This window comes from Leishmania braziliensis, chromosome 27 (genome assembly GCF_000002845.2).
Source record: "Leishmania braziliensis MHOM/BR/75/M2904 complete genome, chromosome 27".
NCBI lineage: Eukaryota > Euglenozoa > Kinetoplastea > Trypanosomatida > Trypanosomatidae > Leishmania > Leishmania braziliensis.
The window spans coordinates 591,451-612,237 of record NC_009319.2 but is presented as its reverse complement, the minus strand read 5'-3'; the positions used below and the strand labels follow the sequence as shown (position 1 = coordinate 612,237).

At 57.7% G+C, this 20,787-nt stretch overlaps 6 protein-coding genes across 6 annotated transcripts; all 6 read right to left on the bottom strand.

Annotated features, from left to right (window-relative positions):
- Positions 1 to 1,751: 1,751 nt before the first annotated feature.
- LBRM_27_1630 (conserved hypothetical protein) lies at positions 1,752 to 2,225 on the bottom strand (the record flags this gene model as incomplete). The annotated part of the gene is made up of 1 exon (XM_001565870.2): positions 1,752 to 2,225. The coding sequence occupies one exon, from the start codon at positions 2,223 to 2,225 to the stop codon at positions 1,752 to 1,754; it is 474 nt and encodes a 157-aa protein (XP_001565920.1).
- Positions 2,226 to 3,914: 1,689 nt separating this feature from the next.
- Positions 3,915 to 5,987, bottom strand: LBRM_27_1620 (conserved hypothetical protein; the record flags this gene model as incomplete). The annotated part of the gene is made up of 1 exon (XM_001565869.1): positions 3,915 to 5,987. One exon carries the CDS (start codon positions 5,985 to 5,987, stop codon positions 3,915 to 3,917), a length of 2,073 nt encoding a protein of 690 aa, XP_001565919.1.
- Positions 5,988 to 8,149: 2,162 nt separating this feature from the next.
- On the bottom strand, positions 8,150 to 12,184 carry LBRM_27_1610 (conserved hypothetical protein; the record flags this gene model as incomplete). Its single annotated transcript, XM_001565868.2, has 1 exon — positions 8,150 to 12,184. One exon carries the CDS (start codon positions 12,182 to 12,184, stop codon positions 8,150 to 8,152), a length of 4,035 nt encoding a protein of 1,344 aa, XP_001565918.2.
- A 1,137-nt stretch (positions 12,185 to 13,321) lies between these two features.
- LBRM_27_1600 (putative proteasome regulatory non-ATP-ase subunit 3) lies at positions 13,322 to 14,326 on the bottom strand (the record flags this gene model as incomplete). Its single annotated transcript, XM_001565867.1, has 1 exon — positions 13,322 to 14,326. The coding sequence occupies one exon, from the start codon at positions 14,324 to 14,326 to the stop codon at positions 13,322 to 13,324; it is 1,005 nt and encodes a 334-aa protein (XP_001565917.1).
- A 1,642-nt stretch (positions 14,327 to 15,968) lies between these two features.
- On the bottom strand, positions 15,969 to 18,536 carry LBRM_27_1590 (conserved hypothetical protein; the record flags this gene model as incomplete). The annotated part of the gene is made up of 1 exon (XM_001565866.1): positions 15,969 to 18,536. One exon carries the CDS (start codon positions 18,534 to 18,536, stop codon positions 15,969 to 15,971), a length of 2,568 nt encoding a protein of 855 aa, XP_001565916.1.
- A 1,237-nt stretch (positions 18,537 to 19,773) lies between these two features.
- On the bottom strand, positions 19,774 to 20,421 carry LBRM_27_1580 (conserved hypothetical protein; the record flags this gene model as incomplete). Its single annotated transcript, XM_001565865.1, has 1 exon — positions 19,774 to 20,421. The coding sequence occupies one exon, from the start codon at positions 20,419 to 20,421 to the stop codon at positions 19,774 to 19,776; it is 648 nt and encodes a 215-aa protein (XP_001565915.1).
- Between the last annotated feature and the right edge of the window lie 366 nt (positions 20,422 to 20,787).

Below are 20,787 nucleotides of genomic sequence, written 5' to 3'. Positions count from 1 at the left end.
GGTTTTTTTTAAAAAAACCTTTCGGGTTTATGGGGTTCACCCGGGGGGAGGAAATTTTCCCCCAAAAATTCTTGCCCCTTAAAATTCTTCCAAGAAAAGTTACTAAGGTGACATCTTCCCCCAGTTCTGTTTAGGACTATGGAATAAAAGCGGGAAGGTTTACATCGGGGGTGTGAATAGCACGAAAAAATTTGGCTGTGAAACCAGACAAAATGAAGAAACGTTTTGACAGACATAGTACTAACGGGAGTTTTCAGGTGGGCGACTCTGTGCTGGTATTACTGCCTGTCCCTGGGTCTGCTCTACAAGTATCCAGTGGAACGAAAACTGAGTGACACCAATTACGTTATTCGTACCACAGATCGTAGGAAGAAAACTCGTGTTTGCCACATTAACATGCTTAAAGCATATGTAGGCAGATCCAGTGATGCTAAAAATAATTCTGTTGTCCCAGTTGCACTTGTGTCTAGTGTTGAGTCTGAATTGGATGGATGGGTTGCTCGTGAGGAAATGGCAGTACCACCCAGACTTTCAAATTCAGAAATAATAAAAGGGTTAGATGAGCATTTATCTTACCTTGATAATTCCCATCGAAAAGCTCTTGTACAGTTGTTAACCCAGTTTTCATCTCTCTTCTCTGACACCCTCACTCAAACCAACGTGTTGTTTCACGATATTGAAATTGTGAATTCTTCTCCCATTAAACAGCATCCATATCGGGTTAATCCATGGAAGAGAGAGGAGATGAAAAAAGAGGTGGAGTACCTGTTGCAGAATGGCCTTGCAGTACCAAGTTCAAGCCCGTGGAGCTCGCCCTGTCTTTTGATGCCAAAGACAGACGGCACATTCAGGTTTTGCACAGACTATCCCTCATTCGTCGCGCGAGATTGGGCGCGTGCGCGATACACATACCCTTCTATGTGAAGTACAGAGGCGTAGGGCTGAGAACACCGCGCAACGGTCGTTGTCGTCGCACCTTGTCTGCTTGCGAACCTTCACCTGCTTTTGCTTTCTGCCGTTTTGTCGTCTCTATTTTTTGCTGAGATGGTTGCGCAGCCTAGTGAGTAGGGAAAAGATGAGCGAGGAACGCTCGACGCTAAGACCCAAGGCAGGTACTGGACAACGAAGCAGCATGCAGAAAATGGAAGACAAGAGAACGCACAAGCCGATCAAGGAGGAAGACACGGGTGAGGTGGGAAAGTGTAGGGAGAAAGCTGTGGAGGGAGAGCTGGGTGCGCGCGCCCGCGATCCACTTCCATTGCCGAGCTAGTAAAGAAGGAGCCGATAGTATCGGTGCGTTGTCACTGGCGACACAAAGCAGCAACGTCAGCTGTAGCACTGTCGCCTGTGCCGTTTGGCCCTGACATGTTTCTCCGTGTGTGTTGCAGCAGTGGGAATGACAACGGACACACGTGCCGTGTAGTCGCCTCTTCCTTCCTTGACTCTCCCACGCCCCCCCCCCCCAAAGCCTCGTTCTGTCTTCTTGGAAGGCTCTCGATTGCAGCACAAGAGAAAGAAGACCCCCCCTTTCCACACACAGTCACTCAGACAACACACAACAACAACAACAACAACAACGGCACCAAAGCCTTGGCATACTCGTAACCAACAGGACAGGCAGGCGCACATACATAATCACGTTCTCGCAACGGCGAACACAGAGGTCACCTCGTACGCAAACGCGCGACGCGGGACGACGACCCCCCCTCTCGCTCAGCCTCAGCATTCCTCGCACTCCATTGGGAGCTGCGTTAGTGATGAGGGTGATGCGCGGGGGGCTCCTTGCGGCGGATGTCCGGCTCTGGATCGCCTGGCTGCCAAAGGTAGCTAGCTAGGAAGTTCGTGCCGCCCCAGCGGACGTTCAGCTTGTTCTCTGCCACTTCCTGTTGCAGTTGCTCGTACTTGATAGCGTGATCAGGGTCATCCAGGTCGAGCTGCCTAAAAAGAAAGTTGGAGGCCATAGCCCGTTTGCCAACCTGAGCGATGCGCGTGCGCTGGCCGAACGTGACGTCGAAAGTCCAGTAGAAGGCGACGGGAAAGATGGCGCAAAAGAAAAAAAGAAACTGACTCTTTCCATCCTTCACCTTGGCAAAAGGCTGACCCCACCAGCCGGGGTTGATGGCGATGGGATAGAAGGGAGGTGCATTCGCGTCACCGTGCTCACCAGGCACACGCGCGTACCGACGCGCCACACGGCGCATCATGCCATTCCGACGAGCCTGCATCTCTGTCAAAACCTCCGTTGCTGCTCTGGCTGCCTGTTCTCTTCTTCTCCTTGTGAATTTGCTTTGCTCCCTCAACTGAAGTTGCACCAGGCAACTTCTGTACCACAAACTGCGTCACAACGAGGTGGAGACACGGGGTGAGCCTAGACGGGCTCGTCTGGTTTGGTCGTTGTGTTTTCCTTCTCTCTCTCTCTATCGATCCCCTTTTTTCTGCGTATGCGAGAGACTTCAATGTCCCTTGAGCCAATCCTATTCAATCTCCCAGCCTGCGATGTATGTATGCGTGCCCCCCACTTTCGCTTCTAGGGAGGAGGAGAATGCAGGGAGAGTCGTGTTGGGGCTTTCGAGGTTCAGTGTGAACTGTGAGTCACTGCAGAAGCACGGGAAAGAGGAAGAAGGGAATGCCAGGAGAGGTAAGTATGGTGGTGGTGTTTTTTTTTTCTGTGAAGGCTATGCCCGCCGTCCACCTGAGCGAGCGAGCGAGAGAGTGATGTAGAAGAAAAGCAAAGGCGTCATGGAGTGCAGAAGTGCATGCCAAACAGTGGGTGAGGCACACGTCAAGCGGATGCCTTTTATGTGTGTGTGTGTGTGTGTGTGTGTGTGTGTGAGACTGTGGCTGTAGCGGAGCCGCTCTTGGACACTCGTCTTCACAAAGACACACGTGCCATAGCTGATCATACATAGACGCACTGATGTCCTGGCGTCCTCCGTGAGTACGCAACTGGCTCCGCTGAGTCCAGGAGTGCTCCTCCTGCGGCGGGCAAGTGCAACCCATCAACCCACTCTCCATAGAGCAAGCGATCAACAAAAGACGCCTCATGGGCATCATAAGTAAGCAGTAGCTATAGTACTGCGGAACAGCTCTTTCCAGTTCTTTTCTCATATGCCTGTGGGGCGCGCTCGAGATGACTGGCGCAGTTATTGTCGTCTTCTTCGGCTTCCTCCTTCCCCTCCCCCCTCACAGTTTGGCAGTGACAGGAATGGTAAAGGGACGAGAAAGAAAGTAAAGCGGAGGAAAGACGTGTGTGCGGGCGTCTGGTACACGTACAGAACAAATGTGTCTAACACGAACAAAGGGGGTGGGGCGGAAAACCATACTCTTGATGATGAAGTAGACGATGTACAAGATGAGGAGGTGAAGAAGAGAGGGAGACAGAGGCAGAGAGAGGGGAGGGGAGGAAGAGGTTCGTGCGGGAACAAGGGGGAAAGGCGACGAAGAAAAAGCCGTTCGTAAATGAGGAGTCGGAGCGGAGGAGGAGGGGTGGGGGTGGGGGCAAACAAAAAAAAACTCTCGCGCGCTATGGCGCTGTACATATCGTCGAAGTAAGACAGAGACTACGCGATGAGTGTCGATTACACAGCCTCCCACCCGCCCACCGAGCCAAAAAAGAAAAAAAGGAGCCAGACAGAAGAGTGAGGGCAAACACACGCACACGCACACACACACACACACACGGACATCAACGCAAATACAACTGAGCGACGGCTCATCCACAGCCTCATGCAGTGCCGCCAAGAGAGGGAGAGGAAAGGGGAATCGAAAAACACACATGAAGCAGCAACTTTATGAGTACAAGGCCTATATTTGACTGTAGTATATATGTGGGCCCACGCACGCGCATGCCATTCGGCGACGTGGAAGGGAGAGGGGAAGGGGGAGTAACCCGCAAACGGCTCCTCGCTTGCCCCTCAAGAGAAATTGCGCTTTGTAATGAAGACAGACGGCGCCCCAGTTACGGCGCGACAGGCATGCGGTAAGTTGCGCATGGCCACATACGAAGCCGGAAGCGCTGCGGGAGCGGCGGCGGCGGCGGTGCCACTCGCTGGCCCTCTCGCACTTGCGTCCGTGCGCGTTAGTGGCGTGTGATAGTGGTGCCCTTTCGGTGAGCTTAGAGAGGAGCCGATATCACTAAGGTCCACCTTGCGGCCGACAGTGTTGGCGGAGCCGTGAGGCATGCTGTGCACACCAGGCGGCGAGCCTGTCGGCGGACCGCCAGCTTGAGTCGGCGTCCAGCGTCCCGCATAGCAGGGCTGGTATGGCATCGCTACCTGCCCCTGCATCGTCGCGGTTGACAGGGTCAGTCTAGCCAACCGGGTCTCAATGGACTCGGAGAGAAAGTTGATCAGGTCATGCAGTTGCTTGTCCAGCCGCTGCAGCAGCTTTGCTTCAACCTTTTTCATGTGCTTCTGCAGCTTGTGGTCTAGCACGGACTCCACATAGGCGCGTAAAACATCCTCAGGAAAGTCGACCATTATGCTGCGGTGCGTCAGTCGCTGATCTGGCACAGCTACCTGTAACGCGAGGAGCTTGGCGTCAGCGTCGACGACCGGTGGAGGTGCAGCGGCTGCAGCACTCATCTTTCGCGTTTCCTCGTATCGCTGCTCCGCCTCCCTGCGGCGCTCCATCGCCTGCTGCAGCACTACGCGTCTAACCATGGTGAGATCATCGCGCTGGTACTGCACAGCCTCGTTCAGCGCCGCAACTGCTTGCTCCAGCGCACCTAGACGCGCACTGTGCAAGGAACAGAGCTCTACTGCCGAGGAGGGCACCGCAGGCGGTGCCCAACCTCCCAAAGCCATCGGTGAGGTGCTCATTGGGGTTGGCTGGGGGGTTTGGCTACCTTCCGGCTGTGCAGACCCCTTGTTGCGGCTGCGCCTTCCTCGGTCATCGCGGTTTCGACGGCGACTGCTGCTGCGACAGTGATGCCGGCGGTTGTGGTGACGTGCGGTCGGCTTGTCCTCGCCATTGTCGTCGCCCTTACCATCGGCGTTCCCTTCTCGATTATCTCCGCGCTGCTGTGCTGCGGAAGCATCGGCCTCGCTCCCACTGCCCAACGATTTAGCGGGCGGCTCCTGTGGCATGTGCAAGAGCAAGCTCTTTCCCGGGGAGACGATCTTGATTGGCTTCAGCATCTTGATGTCGTCGTCGAGGTCACGGAGTAGTTGGCTCATGCGGCTGCAGCTGCGAGTTTCTCCCGGCGAGCGACCGACAGCGCTGCCGTTTGTGCAATCGCCACGGTGCACTGACGCAGACAGCCCAGAGCCGATGAACACCTCAACATCTGCCGAACGAGCGCCGCGAGGGGTGGGTGTCGAGGCGGTAGCTGCGCCAGGCAGCACCGACGTCGGCGGGGCCAGTCGTGGTAGAGGGCTTCTGTCCAAGCTGCCAGCAGCACCGGCTGGTCGCAATGCGGATGCCGGAGAAGACATGTGGGGCAACACCGTAGCGGCAGATGGGCGCGGAGAAACGGATTCTCCACGAAGAAAGTCATCCATTGACGCTGCGGCGCGTTCTACTAGTTGGCTGGGCGCGCCGTAACGCGAGCCAGGGTCATTCTCCAGGAGCACAATTTTGTTCATGTACGTTGGGCCTGGGCCGAAGGTGTCCATGATCCTGTAGCGCACGTATCGGTGCTCTTGCGGGATTGCACGCGGAAGCTTCCACACCTGGGTACCAGCTCCAGGTAGTGCTTGACATACAAGGAGAACGCTCATCGTGTCTGGTGACGCGCCAGACGCGATCTCGACCATGCGGGGATTGGTAAGGTAGTCTTGCCACACGTGCCAGCCGGCGTATTGTAGCGGTGGGTGAGACGCAGAGAGGTACACCGTCACGTGTTGCGGGGCATCACCGGTGACCCAAAGTTGGTCTTCGCGGAGCTGCAGCAGGTGGGAGGCGGTGCTGGCGACGTGCGCCGCCTCGTGAGACACCTCGGCGATCTGAGCTCCATTCTCTTCAAGCGCCCAGTTGATGCCGGACATGAGCAGATGCCCAGAAAAAGTGGGCACCTGCGAATAGCACAAGCAAGAGAGAGAAATATGCCTCTCGAATGCGGTAAAGTTAAGGCGCAAAGGCTCGAGTTCAGGGTACGCTACACAGAGCGTCGAGGGTGCTAGGCACAGAGCTGCGCCGCTTCTGCTGCCGCGGATGTGTATTTGAAGGAGTGGGAGACCTAAGCTTCCTGAGAGAGAGAGAGAGACGATGCGTTGGAGAGTGAAATAGCGGGATGTAGGTACCGACGCGGGTGAGGGGAGAGAGGAGTAACTTGAGAGCTCCTGACACTCGCTACTGTCTCTTTTCCTTTCACGTCGACGCCTCGTCTTGCGCACGCACTTGTCCTTCTCTACGTATATGGATGGGCGCTGCTGTCCGTAGAAGAGGGAAAAGTAGCGGGGCAGGAACACAGGACACGGCGCGAGCGCGTGCCGAGAAGTCACGGGAACGGTGAAAAGAAGGGTGAGAAAGACCATCACCCCATTGGGGCGGCACAGCAGCAGCGACAGCACACCGCACCAGCGAGTCCGTGCGGGCGTATATGTGGAGTGTTGGACAGGGGGTGTGCAGGAAAGGGGAAGGAGGGAGGGCGGGAAGAAGAAAGCGGAGACGAATAGAAGAGGCAAGCGAGAAAGGAAGACTTGAGACAAGGCGTGTCTTTGAGTGACTGCCTTGGGGGCACACATCAGTGGTGGCCCGCACGCTTGCGCGTGCCGTCTAAGTCGGTGCGTGAGGAGAGAGAAAAAGCGAGAGGAAAGGGCGAGGGCTGGTGGTGGCCAAGCCGCTGCTACGCTTCAACATACATTGCAGCTTTCAAGTCTGCACCACAAGCACACACCCGCCTCTGCTTCCCTAAAGTGGGAGAAATGCACGCCGGGTGTGCTTCACTCAACGCTGAAGGCGTCTAATGGGCCGCGGCACTCTCCTTGGGTCCCCTTCCCCCCCACCCAGAGCAAAAAACAAACAAACAAAAAATCGCCCTCCGCTCAGCGGTGTGCGCAGCCGTAAGAGGGGAGGGGGGATGAGGCGCTGAGAGGCGAAAGTAGACCTCTCCTAACTTGCCGCGTACGTGCCGTATTGGGCCTCTTTGGCTGTTGCTTCTTCCATGTAGATGCGTGCTGAAGAGGCGCGCTGATGACTCCCCCTTTCGATGCATCGAAAAGGGGAGACAGATGTAAGGCTCGAGGGTGCAGAGAGGCACACACGCGGCAGAGAGAAGGCTGTCGAGAACAAGAGGGCAACATAAGAGAGGAGGTACATGTGATAGGAAAAGGAGAAGGTGAGTGGAAGAAGGCGACGACTCTGCCGCCAGGGGTGGGGATGGTCCGCGCACAGAAGAAGAAGAAAGTGGGAAAGGCGTGAAGAAAAGAAGATGACCAGGGAGCAAGAGAGGGAGATGGTGTGGCTTCATCCAGTGCAGCCACACCATCTCCACTATGTACATCTTTACGTGCATGTGAAGGGAAGGGGGGGGGGGGGCGCTTGTGCTCTACCAATCGAGGAAGAACAATCGATGGAGAGTAGCAGAAGTTCAGAGAGAGGGGGTGCGGGATGCAGTGACAAACAACAAAACAGCGGGGCAGTCCATAAAACAAGGGCGGGTGTGTGGGTCCCGTTGGGCCGGCACCCCCCCTCCCCCTTCCGGCACGCCCGGACGTGCCAGTGTGCCAAGGCCAACGCCAAACGAGGCACGCCAACAACGAGAAGCACAAACGAGGAGGAGATTCACCGACCCGAATGCCTGCGCGCGAGTGCCCGCCTTTGCCTAGGAGGAGGATGTGTGGGTGGGTGGGCGCATGATAGACGCGTGCGCGCCGCCGAGCACAACGGGAAGCACATCGCAAGGAAAGAAAGGAAGTGAACCACACATGTCACTCAAGTGGTCTACGATACACGTGACCCCCCCCCTTTGCCTGCAACACAGATAAAATGATCTGGAAGAATAACGAAGAGAGAGAGCGCATGCCCATCAACGTCTGCTGGTCAATGCCGCAGCACACGCTGCGAGGCACGGCACCCACTCACCCACACACACGCGGCGGCGGTAGCCAGAGCAGACACTCCACTGAATGACCGCCACACCCTAGACGGAGATTAAGGTGCTAACTACAACCGTCCACAGCCCTTCCCTGATAGTTGCATCAGGGCCTCACACGGCGTAGGCGCGGCGCTTCGGCAAATGATTGCGGCTGATGCCTAGCCCCGTCTGCGATGAAGAGCGCGTAGAAGCGGTAACGGGTGCGGCAGCCGCCGTTTCGCTACGTGTTGCCCTGTTGGCAGCGCGAGCTGAAGAGACAGCGGCGGAATAGTAGGCCACGTAGCCCTCCAGCGTTTTGCCATGCTGGCGGATGGGGGAGATGTGGGCGGACGCCAGGACAGTCGAGTTCGGCGCAAACACCGGCGACGACGCGAGCGTCTGCGCCGCGTGCACCGTCCCTGGCAAGGGCTCATACGATGGCACAGCCTGGAACCAACGATCCCGCGCCGCAGTAAGAGTTGGCCACGCCTCCGCCGGGGCGGCTTCAGAAGACGGTGCAATCGGTGGAAGCCGTTGTGCTGATGTGATCGAGGTAGGCGCCGGCATCACGCCGCTTGTGCCCCACGGCGGTGGCACCACCGCCGGGTCGCGAACGATCCGCAGCATTAGTGGATCGGCGGCCCCTCTCACGCCCTCGTAGCATGCTAGCAAAGCGGGGTCTACCGTGGGCTCTGCGGGGACTACCTTAATGACACCCCGATCGGTGGCTGCCTCGCGGAGTCGCCGCAAGCTGCGCGCCTGAGCGTTCTGGGCCCGGCACGCCGACGCATTCGCCGGCACCACGTCCCCGCGCGACGGTGCGTGGTGAATTGCGTCTGCCTCGGTACGGCTGGTGGGTGGGGTGGTCTTCCGCTTTGAAAGCGGTCGCGTCGGCCCCTGTGCCGTGCCTCTGGAAGCAGCAGGGATGAGTAGACGCACCTCTCCCTTTGCTTCGTCACTGACAGGCTTCACCGCGGCTGTGCGGGCAGACGACTTCTTCGGATCAGTGCTGTGCGTGACAGCCGAGTGCTGCACCCCTGCCTCCACTATCCCGCCCTCCTCGCTGTTTATCCCTGCAGTACAACCACTAAGTGACGGCGAGGTAATCCTCCTGTCACCCCCTCGCCGACTGAAGCCTTTTGTCCGCGGCGCGGCCCTTTCCTTCGTGGCTGTGACCGCTGCCCCCACCCCTGCTTCCCCATACTGAGTGTAGGTGCTCATCGGTGGCAGCTTTGTGTGGGGGAGAGTGGGCAGCTGCAGGTCCTCCATCTGTGCCTGCCGTAACCCGTTCAAGATGGACAGCTGTACAGGCTTGGGGCAGCTATTGTACACGAGGCGCAGCATTCGTGTTGGAATGGCCCACATCTCCACCGTCGTCACTGACTCCCACCCGTTGGGCCACTTCTCCAAGAGAAGGGCCTCCCAGCTGCCTGCCAGGGCCGAGGCGAGGCGGCGGCTTGGCTGCACTGGCAGCGCTGGATTGATGTCTTCCGACTCGTCCGGATAGATGAGGGGTGCCGATTCCAGCAGCTGTTGGAGCAGCTGCGCCGACGTCACAGTGTCCGAGACTGCGCTGAGGGTCCCACTTGCCTTCAGACTCACAGCGTTGTTCGGGGATGTCATTATCGCCGCTAATGTCGAAAACGACGCATCGCGAAAAGAGAAGTTCCACTCTACGCCATCCTGCTCCTCCACCTCTGCCTCCGCCTCCGCCGCCTCGCCAGCCACAACCTCGGAGAGGCGGGTCCCGGTGCTGCGCCGCACTGCGTCTTCCTCACGAGGACTGTTATGAAGGCGCTGCTTGGCGGTGCCAATAGAGTCAACAACTCCAGGACTAGAAGTGAGAGCTGTGTCCCGCTTTGCTGCGTGCCCTGATTGCCGGCCCATACTGCCATGGTGGCGCCCATCTGTCTTGCTGTTTCTGCCGTGTGCATTGGCGCCGCCACCGTGCTCGCCTGGCGTACCATCCGGATTTTCAACCTCGCACGAGGCCGGCACCTCGAGGGACTTGGTAGCCTTCTGGCTGCAGTGCCGCGGATCACGGACGCTGCCGCTCACGATAATGAAAAGGTCAGAGAGGTGCTGCGCCGGATCGCACACCGAGACGGAGCGGTTTATCAAGTGTGGGCGCGCGTACTGCACAAGCTCTGCACGCTTCTCGGCGGGGAAGCGCTGCAGCAGCGGTACATGGGCAAGGCACTCGGGGTGAAGGCGCATGTTGTCCTGCCGCCGTTGCATCAGTTGCCCCCGCAGCTGGGCGTAGAGCAACGGGTCGTCGAGCAGCGCGTCCACAAACCGCTCGCCAGGTATCTTGAAAAAGAGCGCTACGCGGCTGCTGACGGTGCATGTGTACGGTTGCACCCCAGGGATCAGGTGCGGCTCCTCACCCAGCATGAGGTAGCGGCCTGAAACATTGAGCGCGGTGAAGGAATTGGTGCCCAGACGCTGCGCAACGCCGTTGTCTCCGTAAGCTCCTGCTGCATCTTTTGTCCGCCGCAGAACTGTTCCCTCGAGCATGCAGTACACGTCACCAGCAACGTCACCGTGGGAGAAGATTGTCTCACCGCGCACCTTTACAATGGGGATAAAGTCGCCTAGGTAGGCGGACATGCGCTTCGTGAGCTTACGGTAAATGGGGATGGATCCATAGCACTTGGCCGGGTGGTACCACTGCTGCAGCCACCACAGACTATGCTGTCGCACCTCTTCCTTGTACTTGTCCAGCATCACGCGGTCTGCAAACGAGCGAAAGACGTCCTCAAAGTCCTCGGCGCGCAGTACCCACATGATGCACTGTGACAACGCGCGGTAGGTGCCAGCGAAGAGAGCGCTGCCACCAAACACGCCACCAAAAGAGGTGCCGGCCATGATCACTTCCTTGGTTGGTCGGGACGCAGCCCCGCCGACAGTTTTCAGTTGATGGTGTCGCGCATTATCATTCATGGCGCTCGCCTCGTCGGCTGGTTCAGCGTTGTTGCCATACTGCCGCCCCCGTTCCGTGCACACCTCGCACTTGCCGGAGATGAGAAAATACATGGCCTTCTGGCTAGAGTCGCCAGCCTTTACAATGATGTCGCCTGGCAGGAAGCGTTGCCGCAGCATAGTCTCAGCGAAACATTGGAGGAGAGCGGCGTTGTTTAGAGAGTCAAAGAAGGCGTTGTGGTCGCGGAGGTAGGTGCCTTGAGGGGTAGGGTTGGCATCTTCGCCCGGAGCGCCTCGGCTGGTGTAATGGTCACTGCCGGTGTTCGAAGTGTATTTTGAGCGAGCACCCTTGGGAACCACCGACCCCGTTTCGGCCTTGCGCTTCAGCAGCGTGGGCAAAAGGTGGCGCTCTAGCGCTCGGTGCAGCCGCTGGCGGCGGAAGCGGAGCTTCATTTCCCTGTGAGTTAGGGCAGTCACCACTAACACCTCCCACATCGCAGCACGCTTCATGGCACACGCCATCTGCACCATGTTGCTGCTGCCCGTGAGCGCGACAGTGCGCGCAGCAGCATCTGCTACGGTGGAGAGAGAGTTGCGGCCACTGCTAGGCACCCCAGCGCCGCCAGTAGACGCAGCGAGAATGCTGCCTTGACTCAACTCGAGCATGGAGCGCGATTCCTCCATCGCTTCCCGCAGCGTTGCAGAAGACTCAGGCACCGCACTTATGCTCATGGCACGCGGGGCCACCCCATCATCCTGCACGATGGAAACAATGCTGCTGTTGGCGTCGCCAACCCCCACCCGACCGTGAGAAAGCATACCGACTGAGCTATTAGTAACGTGCATACTCTGCCGGTGAGCCAGGTTAAGGGAGTTCTCGAAGGCGGTGCCGTTGATACGCATGCTGGGGTAGAAGGAGCACATCTGGATCGCCCGCCCCACGTCGGTGGCCACCTCGGAGCAGCTCAGCAAAGCGCCCCAGGCGTTTGCCGCCGGTGATACGAGTGCAACGACATTTGGGTTACCATACGAATAGCTGGGACGGTGGCTGCGTCGCCTGCTGGCCGAGTAGGTGGAAGTGGACTGACGGCGTGCCTCATGCTGAGCGCGGGACATGCATAGCGGCAGCGCTGACTCGCGCCGCGACAGCTTGCGCACTCTCTCGCTGGGATAGATCGAGGGCGTGCGCTGCTGCATATCATCCGTGGAGGTCTTCGCCATGGTCGGCGTTGTGAAATTGCTCATTTTCTTTCTTGGCAAGCTGCGTATTTTCTCTTCATTGAATACCTGCCGTGCAGTGCAAACCGCCAGCAGAGAGAGAGAGGCTCGAGCAAGCACTGGAGAACGATGGATTAGACTCGTGTTTGGGGCAGAGAGCCGTCCCACTCACCTGTGCGTGTGTGCGTCGGTGTATCCTCCTGGGGAAGGAGTGAGGAGTAAAAACAAAATATCGTATCTGCACCACCCTGTTGAGTGGGCGGAGGGTCGAGTTAGAGAAGAGGGACGACCCTCTCGTCTCTTCGAATGTGTGTGAAACTGGGGAGAAAGTGGGGATACGTGGCTTGATGAAACCGGTCGCTCTCTCGCAAACTAGCACGTGCCGATCCAGGACAAACTGCGCGGCCAGAGCCAGTGCCACTGGGTTCAACCACGACCAGCACGGAAAGTAAAAAAAAAAACGTCAGGCGCTCATGTGAAGGAAAGGAGTGAGAGTGTTGAACAAAGGAGGAGTGAGAGCGAGTGAGGAAAAACAGGCATGCTCGTCACTCCTGGCGTGATGTTCCTCCTCACTGGGTGTTCGCGGTGCAGGGGAGCGATCAATCTGATCTCCGCACGAGTTGGCGCGGCAGCGCGAAAAGGAAAAGGTGCGTAGCCGCGCGTCTACGCACCTTTGTGGACAACGTTATTCTTTTACGACACAAAAGACGTCAAACCAACGAACAGCGCTACACACAGAGACATCTGGGCACCGGCCCGCCTACGCACATAAATCCCCCCTCCCTCCACACCACTACCACCACCACCACACACCCCCCGCACATACAAGGAGAGAGGGACGGCTCGCTCTTCATACATTCGGTTACCCTTTCAGGAGGGAGGAGGGGGTAGGCCGGTGGGCAAGCAGAGGATCCAAGAGCGACACACCGTGTCAGGTGGACAGACAAGCCACACGTGGAACGAAAGATAGGGATGCCTGGATGGAGGAGGGAGGAGGAAAGATGTGAGTGTATGTCCATCGGCTCTCTGACCTGTACATCTTGGGTCCCGCCCCCTCCTCCCCCGCCTCCGAGTCACTCTCCTCTCGGAGACGCAAGAAGCCGCGAAAGTGCAGGCGCGGCATCCAACTAATTCCCCGTCGCGTCTCGTGACAGTTCACATCCTCTACAGGCCGTCCTCAAAGTTCACGTTGTCGATCCCAGTAGACTCATCCTGGATGGCACGCTCCAGCTCATCGCGCTCCGCTTTAGCCTCCTTGCGACGCTCCTCGATAATCTCGGGGTCCGTCACGTCGTAGCGCATGGCGCGCTTGGCGTCGTTGTGCGTCAAGTTCAGGAACTGGATGCGGCGCTGCAGCGCGTAAAGCGGCTCAGAGGTGGAGTAGACGTCGATGCTATCGCTGGAGATGAGCTCGCCCTTTTCGTTGTCTAGAACGGCATCAATCACACCATCATGGATAGCCTTGGAGAGGATGTACTCAGCATCCGACACGTTGCTCATGGCGAGCTTTGAGCACACGTCGGAGATGCTGATTCGGCTGTACGCCTGGCAGATGCGGCGCAGTCCTGTCTTGATGACGTGCTGATGGACACGCAGGATAAGGGAGTGGGTGCGGTCATGCTCGAAGGTCACCTGGTGCTCGCGCAGAACCGTCATGAAGCGGTCTACTTGCCCAAAGCGCACGCACGAGGCGAGTTGCAAGTACGGCGCGAGACTGTCGCGCATGTCCTTGGCGAGGAAATCAGAGCGAGGCGGAATTTCACCAAGAAGCAGCTGAACTACCAAAGACAGCTTTGTCGTCGCGATGCGAAAGCCGAAGGCGCGCTCCGGTGCCTTACGCAGTGCCTGCTGCAGACACTGATGCGCGTCGACGTACTCGAGCCGCAGCGCACGTGTGAGACCGACGTAGTAAAAGTAGCGAGCAGCCTGGTTGTTCGCGCGATGCGGCAGGGTAATGTTGCATGTCGCGATGAACGCCTCTGCCTGCTCGTGCTGGTGCGTACTGGTGAGTAAGGCAAGTATGTCGTTGAGCACAATCTCCATGCCGAGCTCGTCATGGCGCACACACACGGCGCGGTAAAGGGCCATGAGGCGCTTCAGCTGCTCCGCCTCGGCACGCTTCGTGGCGGCCGTGGCATTAGTCGACGTCTTGGCGGCAACGAGGGGCATGATAGAACTGACAAGCCGGACGAAACTGAGAGATGCTGTGCAAAGCGATGCAGAGAGAGCAGTAACACACCCAGGAAGTATGCAGCGATGCGGCCACGCTAACGCACACTCCAAGTCGGATTCCTTTGATAGGTTATCTTGCTCTAGTTGCTGGCGCTAGCGCCAACTCGCTCAAGTGCGCCTGCTACGGCAGCGCAAGTGGAGAGAAAGGAGCGGAGTATAAGAGCAACACGAGCACGCCCAGGTGCGCGCACCACACGAGAAGAGAGAAGGCGGTGATGGAGATTGTAAAAGGCGCAAAGGGACACAAGATGGGGGCACACAGTGTGAGAGAGAGAGGGAGGGAGGGAATGTAGGTAATGGCAAAAGAAGAAAACAACAACAACGGCACTGCGTGGTAGGTCTAGCCCGCAGACGATATACTTTACCTTTCGAGTTTGGCCTTTTTTGTGGAGGAGGAATGGGGGGAAAATAAGAGATGCTAGTGTGGGCGCATCGTCATTATTATCGTTTCACCAGTGGCGTGGTGCAGCCGGAGATGGCGCAGATCCCCCCCACACACGCACGCATACACAGAGAGAGAGAGAGAAAAAACGCACAGTGGGCAGAGGGTTGGCCCAGCCACAGCGTCAGAGAAAAGGAAAAGAGAAGGGGGGGCAGACAGAAGAACGACTGAGAGAGTGGACAGTTTCAGCGCGAGTAATGCGGAGCTTTACTGGAGAAGTGCCGGAGGGGCTACTACGCACGCACAAGCATTCATTCCATTGGGCGATACAGCAGATAGGCTTACTGCCGTCGAGGAGAGAAGAATGAGAGCAAAAAAGTGAAGGAACGCACCAATTACGTGCTGATGCCCCATTCAATGTCTTAGCGCTCAAGAACAGAGCCCCTTGTATGGATGGTCTTGCACAGCTGCTGTTACCACAGAAGCGCTACCTTTCCGTCTCCTCTTCTCCCAACGCTCACTTGATCTGAATATCCCAAGCGTCTTCAGCCGACAATTTGGCGAGACCAGGAGGAGGCAAGTGCTTCTTGCTGCTACGACGCGCATACGCTTTCCTTCATGGGGGGGGGCGGTGAATCCGGTTGCCACCTTGTGAGCCGTTCCATCTTCACGCCTACGCTCTATGGAAACTTTATACTCGCGTTGGCTTTGCTTTTTTTTCCCGCTTTCTTGTTAGTTATGGCCATGACACGAGAGCATAGGTGAAGATGGCTTAGCACAGTGTCACTGATTAAACGTGAACAAGACGCCGGCTCGGACACCCACACACAAAACAGCAGTCAACAAACACACACGCAGCCTTCACAGCGAAAAGAAAACAAGAAAATTGTGAGCAAGACACCATTAACCGTCGGCCATCCTCGGAGCTGCCAGGCGCGCGTGGGGGAGGATGAAGGAAATCAGGGCCCCGCCTCACATGCACACGTACGCCGACGCAGACTCGCGTTTTAGCACTCAGCAAAGCAAAACAGGTAAAGAAAAGGGGAAGCGAGTCGAGGAGCGCACGTCGCCGCCGACTCTCGGGGGAAAACGGAGGTGCAGCGCCGTATTGCTGCACAGCTGAAAGTGACAAGGCAGCGAGCAGAGGCAAAGCCGGAGCGATGAGTGCGCACGGCGGCGCTGTCTGGTAGTGATCCTTTAGTAGCGGCCACGCCTGAAGCCGTCGCCACTCTGAATGCGAGAAGAAAAGCGACCGCACAGGCGACCACGGCCGTATGGAGAGGCACCAGCAGTGCGGCTGGCACCGCCGCGTCCACGACCGCGGCCGAAACCGAAGCCGCCCCCACTACCACCAGCCGAGCGACTCTCGAGCCAGTCCATCTCGAGCCGGCGTTTTTTCGATATCTCCTTCGTGTTCATCTCGATGAGCTCGCGAAAGTCGTCCCCCTCGTCCGCTATGGAGGCTACCGCCGCAGTGCTTCCGCCCAGCGCATTCTCAGCATCCTCCTCATCTTTCTCCACCATCATTTCCTCCTCATCGAGCTCGGTGTCGTAGGCGGCATCGTCATCCAGACCCCACTCGAGATCGTTATCACTGACCTCGGCGTCGAAGTCAACCAGACCACCATCACGGCCGTCATCACCGTCGTCCGCTGTGCCATCGGTGCTGTCTTGCCCGTCCTGCTCCTCCTCACGGGACACCTCCCCGTACTTGTCCTTCGTTGCCGCACGCCTTGGTGTCGCTGCTGCCTTCTTGACACCACATGATGCGCCCGCTGCACTTGTCGTCTCCGCGGGGTCGGCCAGCGTGCCAGAGGGACCGAAGAGGGCCGTGTCAAGGCTTGTCACGCGCATCGCCACATCTGCCTCGCCACTCGCATCACCCCAGGTGGTGCGCACCTGCGACAAGCCTTCGAGGAATCGACGACGCTGCACGGCGTACCGGTGCAGAAAGAGTGCCGACACGTCCACATCCTGCGGGCTGGCGTTGACGAAGTACGGGTCGGACGTGCTGGGCAGACTCGCTTTGTGTGCAGCACGGTGGAAGATGGAAATGCCTGTAGTCGCACCGCTGCCCTTGTAGTCGTCCTCTTCCTTTACATCGGGCGTGGCGTCGACAAACATGTTGAGGAAATTGAGCGGCGTCATGTCATCGAGCGGATGCACATCAAAGACAATGTCCTCGCCAAAGAGCAACAGTATGGAGAGCTTGACGACAGACGGGTGTGAGTGGCGCGAGAGAACGTTGAGTGTCCAAACACACTCTCCGGCGGCGTTCGCGAAGAGCGGTTCACGAGCCCTGGGGTCGTAGTCGGAGCTGGAGGAGGCCGCACTGGCGTTGCTCGTGCTTTGGCCGGCCTTGCACTTATGTGCGAGCGCGGTAGAGGGGGCTGGGGGGTTCGCGTGCGCCTTGAGCATATTGCGCACGTGGGGGTGAGCCTGTGACATCTCGCCGACTAACAAGAGCACCGCACAGATGACAGCGTCGTTGAAGAAGAGGGCGCGCTGCAGAAGTCGGTGAACGAAGGCAGCCACGCGTGCCTTCGACTTGTCGGCTCGCATGGCCTTGTGTAAGAGGGAGAAAAAGTTAGTGAGCTGCGCCGACTGCGGTATCTGCTTCGGCGAGAGCAGCAGCAGTCCGTAGAGGGTACGGTACCAGCGATTTAGGAAAGACTCCGCCGTTCCTTTATTGAAGGCGAGAAGCTGCAGCAGCGTCAGTGTGGCCACGCGCTGCTGAAAGCTGCCAGTGTTGGCAAGGATGAAAAGAGCGTTGAGGTGCTCCTCCAGCGAGGCCAGGTCGACCCCAGCGTACGGGAAGGCACGGCGCAACCCAACAATGATGGCCGTCGTCACTGTGGAGTCGACGTTGCCGGTTAGGGCGGGCTGGCGGAAGAGGCTAAGGTAGGTCTGTACGCACTTGAGTGCCAGCTTACGCTCCTCCTTGCTGAAGACGAGCTGGTTCATGACATTGGCGGCGTAGCGCATTGTCCGAAGTGGGCAGTTTTTCATGAAGATGGTCTTCTCCAACTCTGTAAACAACATCGACTGGTGCGTAGAGGACTCCGAGAGAAGCTTCAGCAAGTGATGGTACGCCTTGTGTGCGACGCTAGAGAGAGGATCGCCCAGTTTGTCAATCATCATCGCCATGGCAGTGCTGCGGCCCTCGGCAATGGAGCAGAGCAGCTTGCCCACAGCATCCAGCCACGTATCGCGGCGCTGCACAATACGGTCCTTCAGCATCGACTCGCCCAAGGACAGGAACTGAGCGTAGGTGCGCTTCAGGTAGTCTTCAAGATACCAGTAGACGAGTGTCGTCTTGCGCGCCACCTCGTCCGTTGGCAGTGTGGCAAAGTACTGCGAGACAAAGCGCTTCAGCGGGCGAGGTGGCAACAGCTTTGGCCACACAGCCGTCAGCGCCTTGAGCGCCGCCTCGTAGTGGTGTGTGTCCATGCGCGCTGTATCAAAGAGTAACGTGAATCCGTCCAGGTAGAACATGAAGTCAGTATCTGCGAGCTTCACCGCGGCGGAGGCGATCTTATCGGACGTCGTACCGCGACTCATAAACTGCGAGCTGTACCAGCGGCCGTGGTCCATCTGCGCCGCCTTGCCTTCTCCATCAAGGATGGCCTGCGCCTCCTGGTAGTACGTGTCCATCTGCTCTTTGGTGACGGTGGCGGTGGCCACATCGCGCAGACTGCAAGTGCGCAGCGGCAGTGGCACCATAAACCACTTCTTGTTGAGGTCCAGTACAGATGACGCCCTCATTTGGGCCCCTTTGTTTGTTTTTCTTCTTGCTATCCGCCTCTCTGTGTGCGTGTGCGTGTGCTAGCCTCCCTCAAAGTGGATGCAGAAGGGGCAAAGACGTGTGATGCGGGCAGGTGGGGTAGAGGGGGGGGGGCTGTTGTTATCGCTGTCGTTCCAGAGTGTGGCCACGGGTGTTGTTTGTTTGTTTTGGTCACGCGTGGAAACATCGAAAAGGGAGAAGAAAAAGAGAGGAAAGCACGGGCGAAAAGAAATGGAGGCGGTAACCGGCGTGGTCGTGGCATTCCCCCCAACACACACGCACATTCACCAGTGTATTCGCCAGTACCCAAAGAGGGAGAGAGAGAGAGAGAGGAGAACGCATGCCACCAACACGGTCAATGCCTTACCCCTTGGCTTGGGCAAAGGTGGAGAGAGGAGCCATGACAGACATCATCCATCCCATTCCCCCAAACGCGTGGTCAAAGACAGAGAGAAGTCAACCCAACGCACCGCACCTCGCGTCTGCTCCCTCCAATCCAATGACGTGCTGTCCAAGAGCAGCGCGCTGTGCTGTAGAGCTTCAATCCTCTCCCCTCCCCCCCGCCATGACGCTGTGGCTGTTGCTTCCTTCGGCCATCGGTTCTTCTCTTACTGTTGTAGTTGTTGCTGCGGAGCGATGATGAAATGGGTGAGAGGCCTCTGCCCTCCTTCGCTCCTTCTGCTACCGTAGCCCCTTCGATACCATCAATACTGTGCGATGTGTACATCCGCCTCCCTTTCTCTGGCGTGGACAGAGAGGCAGGTCCACGCGCTAGGCTCAGAAAGGAGGGGGAAAGAGGGGGGGGGGGGCGAGAAAAAAGAGAGGAATTATAATCACCAGAAGCAGCAGCGGCGATACTCTCTTCCACACACTCAGGAAGACTTGCCGTCGCTCCAGACCTCCGTGCAGGGCGCGCCACCCTCGAATCAGAGAAGCACAAAGGGAAAAACACGCAGGTCTGGTGGCCTTGCGAGACGTGCAGATGCATTCTCACACCAACTCAGAGACACGCACGCGCACATACACAGCCACGCACCTCTCTCGTACAACGTCGATAAAGCAGCTGAGGTGCGTCTCACACCTCCCTCGTTCTTTTTTCACCTATCTCAGAAAAAAAGCACCGACGACAAATGGCATGCTGGGTTGCTGGTGTGCGTGCACACACACACACAGACACACAGAGAGACGGAACATCCTCTGAAGAGACCTGCGGCTGCTTTACTTCATGGACGCCTTCAGTGCGGCCAGACGGGCATCCAGCTGCTCATCCGTATCTGCTTGAGCCTCGGTGCTCTTCTGCGGCAGCGCTGTGTCGGTGACGCCGACCTTCGTGCGGAACTCAAGCCCCGCCTCGTCCATTACCTTCTGAATCTCTTGCTCTGTCTCCTCTTCCTCCATACCGTCGTCATCCATGATTTCGTCGACGGCGTCGTTCATCATATCCTCCTTCATGCCCATCATCTCATTCTGCTTCTCGAACTCACGCATGATCTTCTGCATCTCAGGAATGTTCATTTTATTGTTCATGGAGCGCATCGCCTTGGTCACACCCTTCATGGCGTCCGCCATCTGCACTGAGGACTGCATTGTCTGTATGCGCAACGACACACCCTGGATCTGGGTACGCATACGGTACATCTTTTGGTTGTATTTGCGCGTGCGCACAAGGTCGCGGGCCATGATGCGCACCGCGTCCACCTGATCCTGCTTCGCCATCTTCTTCATCTCCATGAGAATCTGGCGCTCCTGCGTGGTCAGTTTGGTGCGCTCACGGTCAAGGTCGCGGCAGGTGCGGTCCAGCTGACGCTTGTACGCGCGCATCCTCTCCTGCGGCGTCGTACGGTGGAACAGGTCGGTAAATCCCATTTTGGCTGACTTGCTTCCTTTTAATATCGTTTTATCCCCCTTTGTAGTCGTGTAGAGGAGGAGAGGCACAACGGCCAAGAATGGCGCAAAGCTTCTGCGGCTGTGTGTGTGGGTGGATGGGTGGGTGGGTGAACCTTCACCGAGAGAGAGAGAGAGTAATAGCGGGGTGACAGAGAACAGGCGGTCAAGGAGAGCAAATGCGGATGGGAATAAAAGCCCGAGATGCCGGCAGAGTGGTGTGGGTGAGGAGGGACAGTATCGCGAAGGAAGAGGGACCAAAAAAAAAAGCGAAGAGGCGAGTGCGCGCGAATAGGCTAATGTGCACACCCACACACAGCGAGAGAGAGAGCGAGAGGGGGGGGGGAC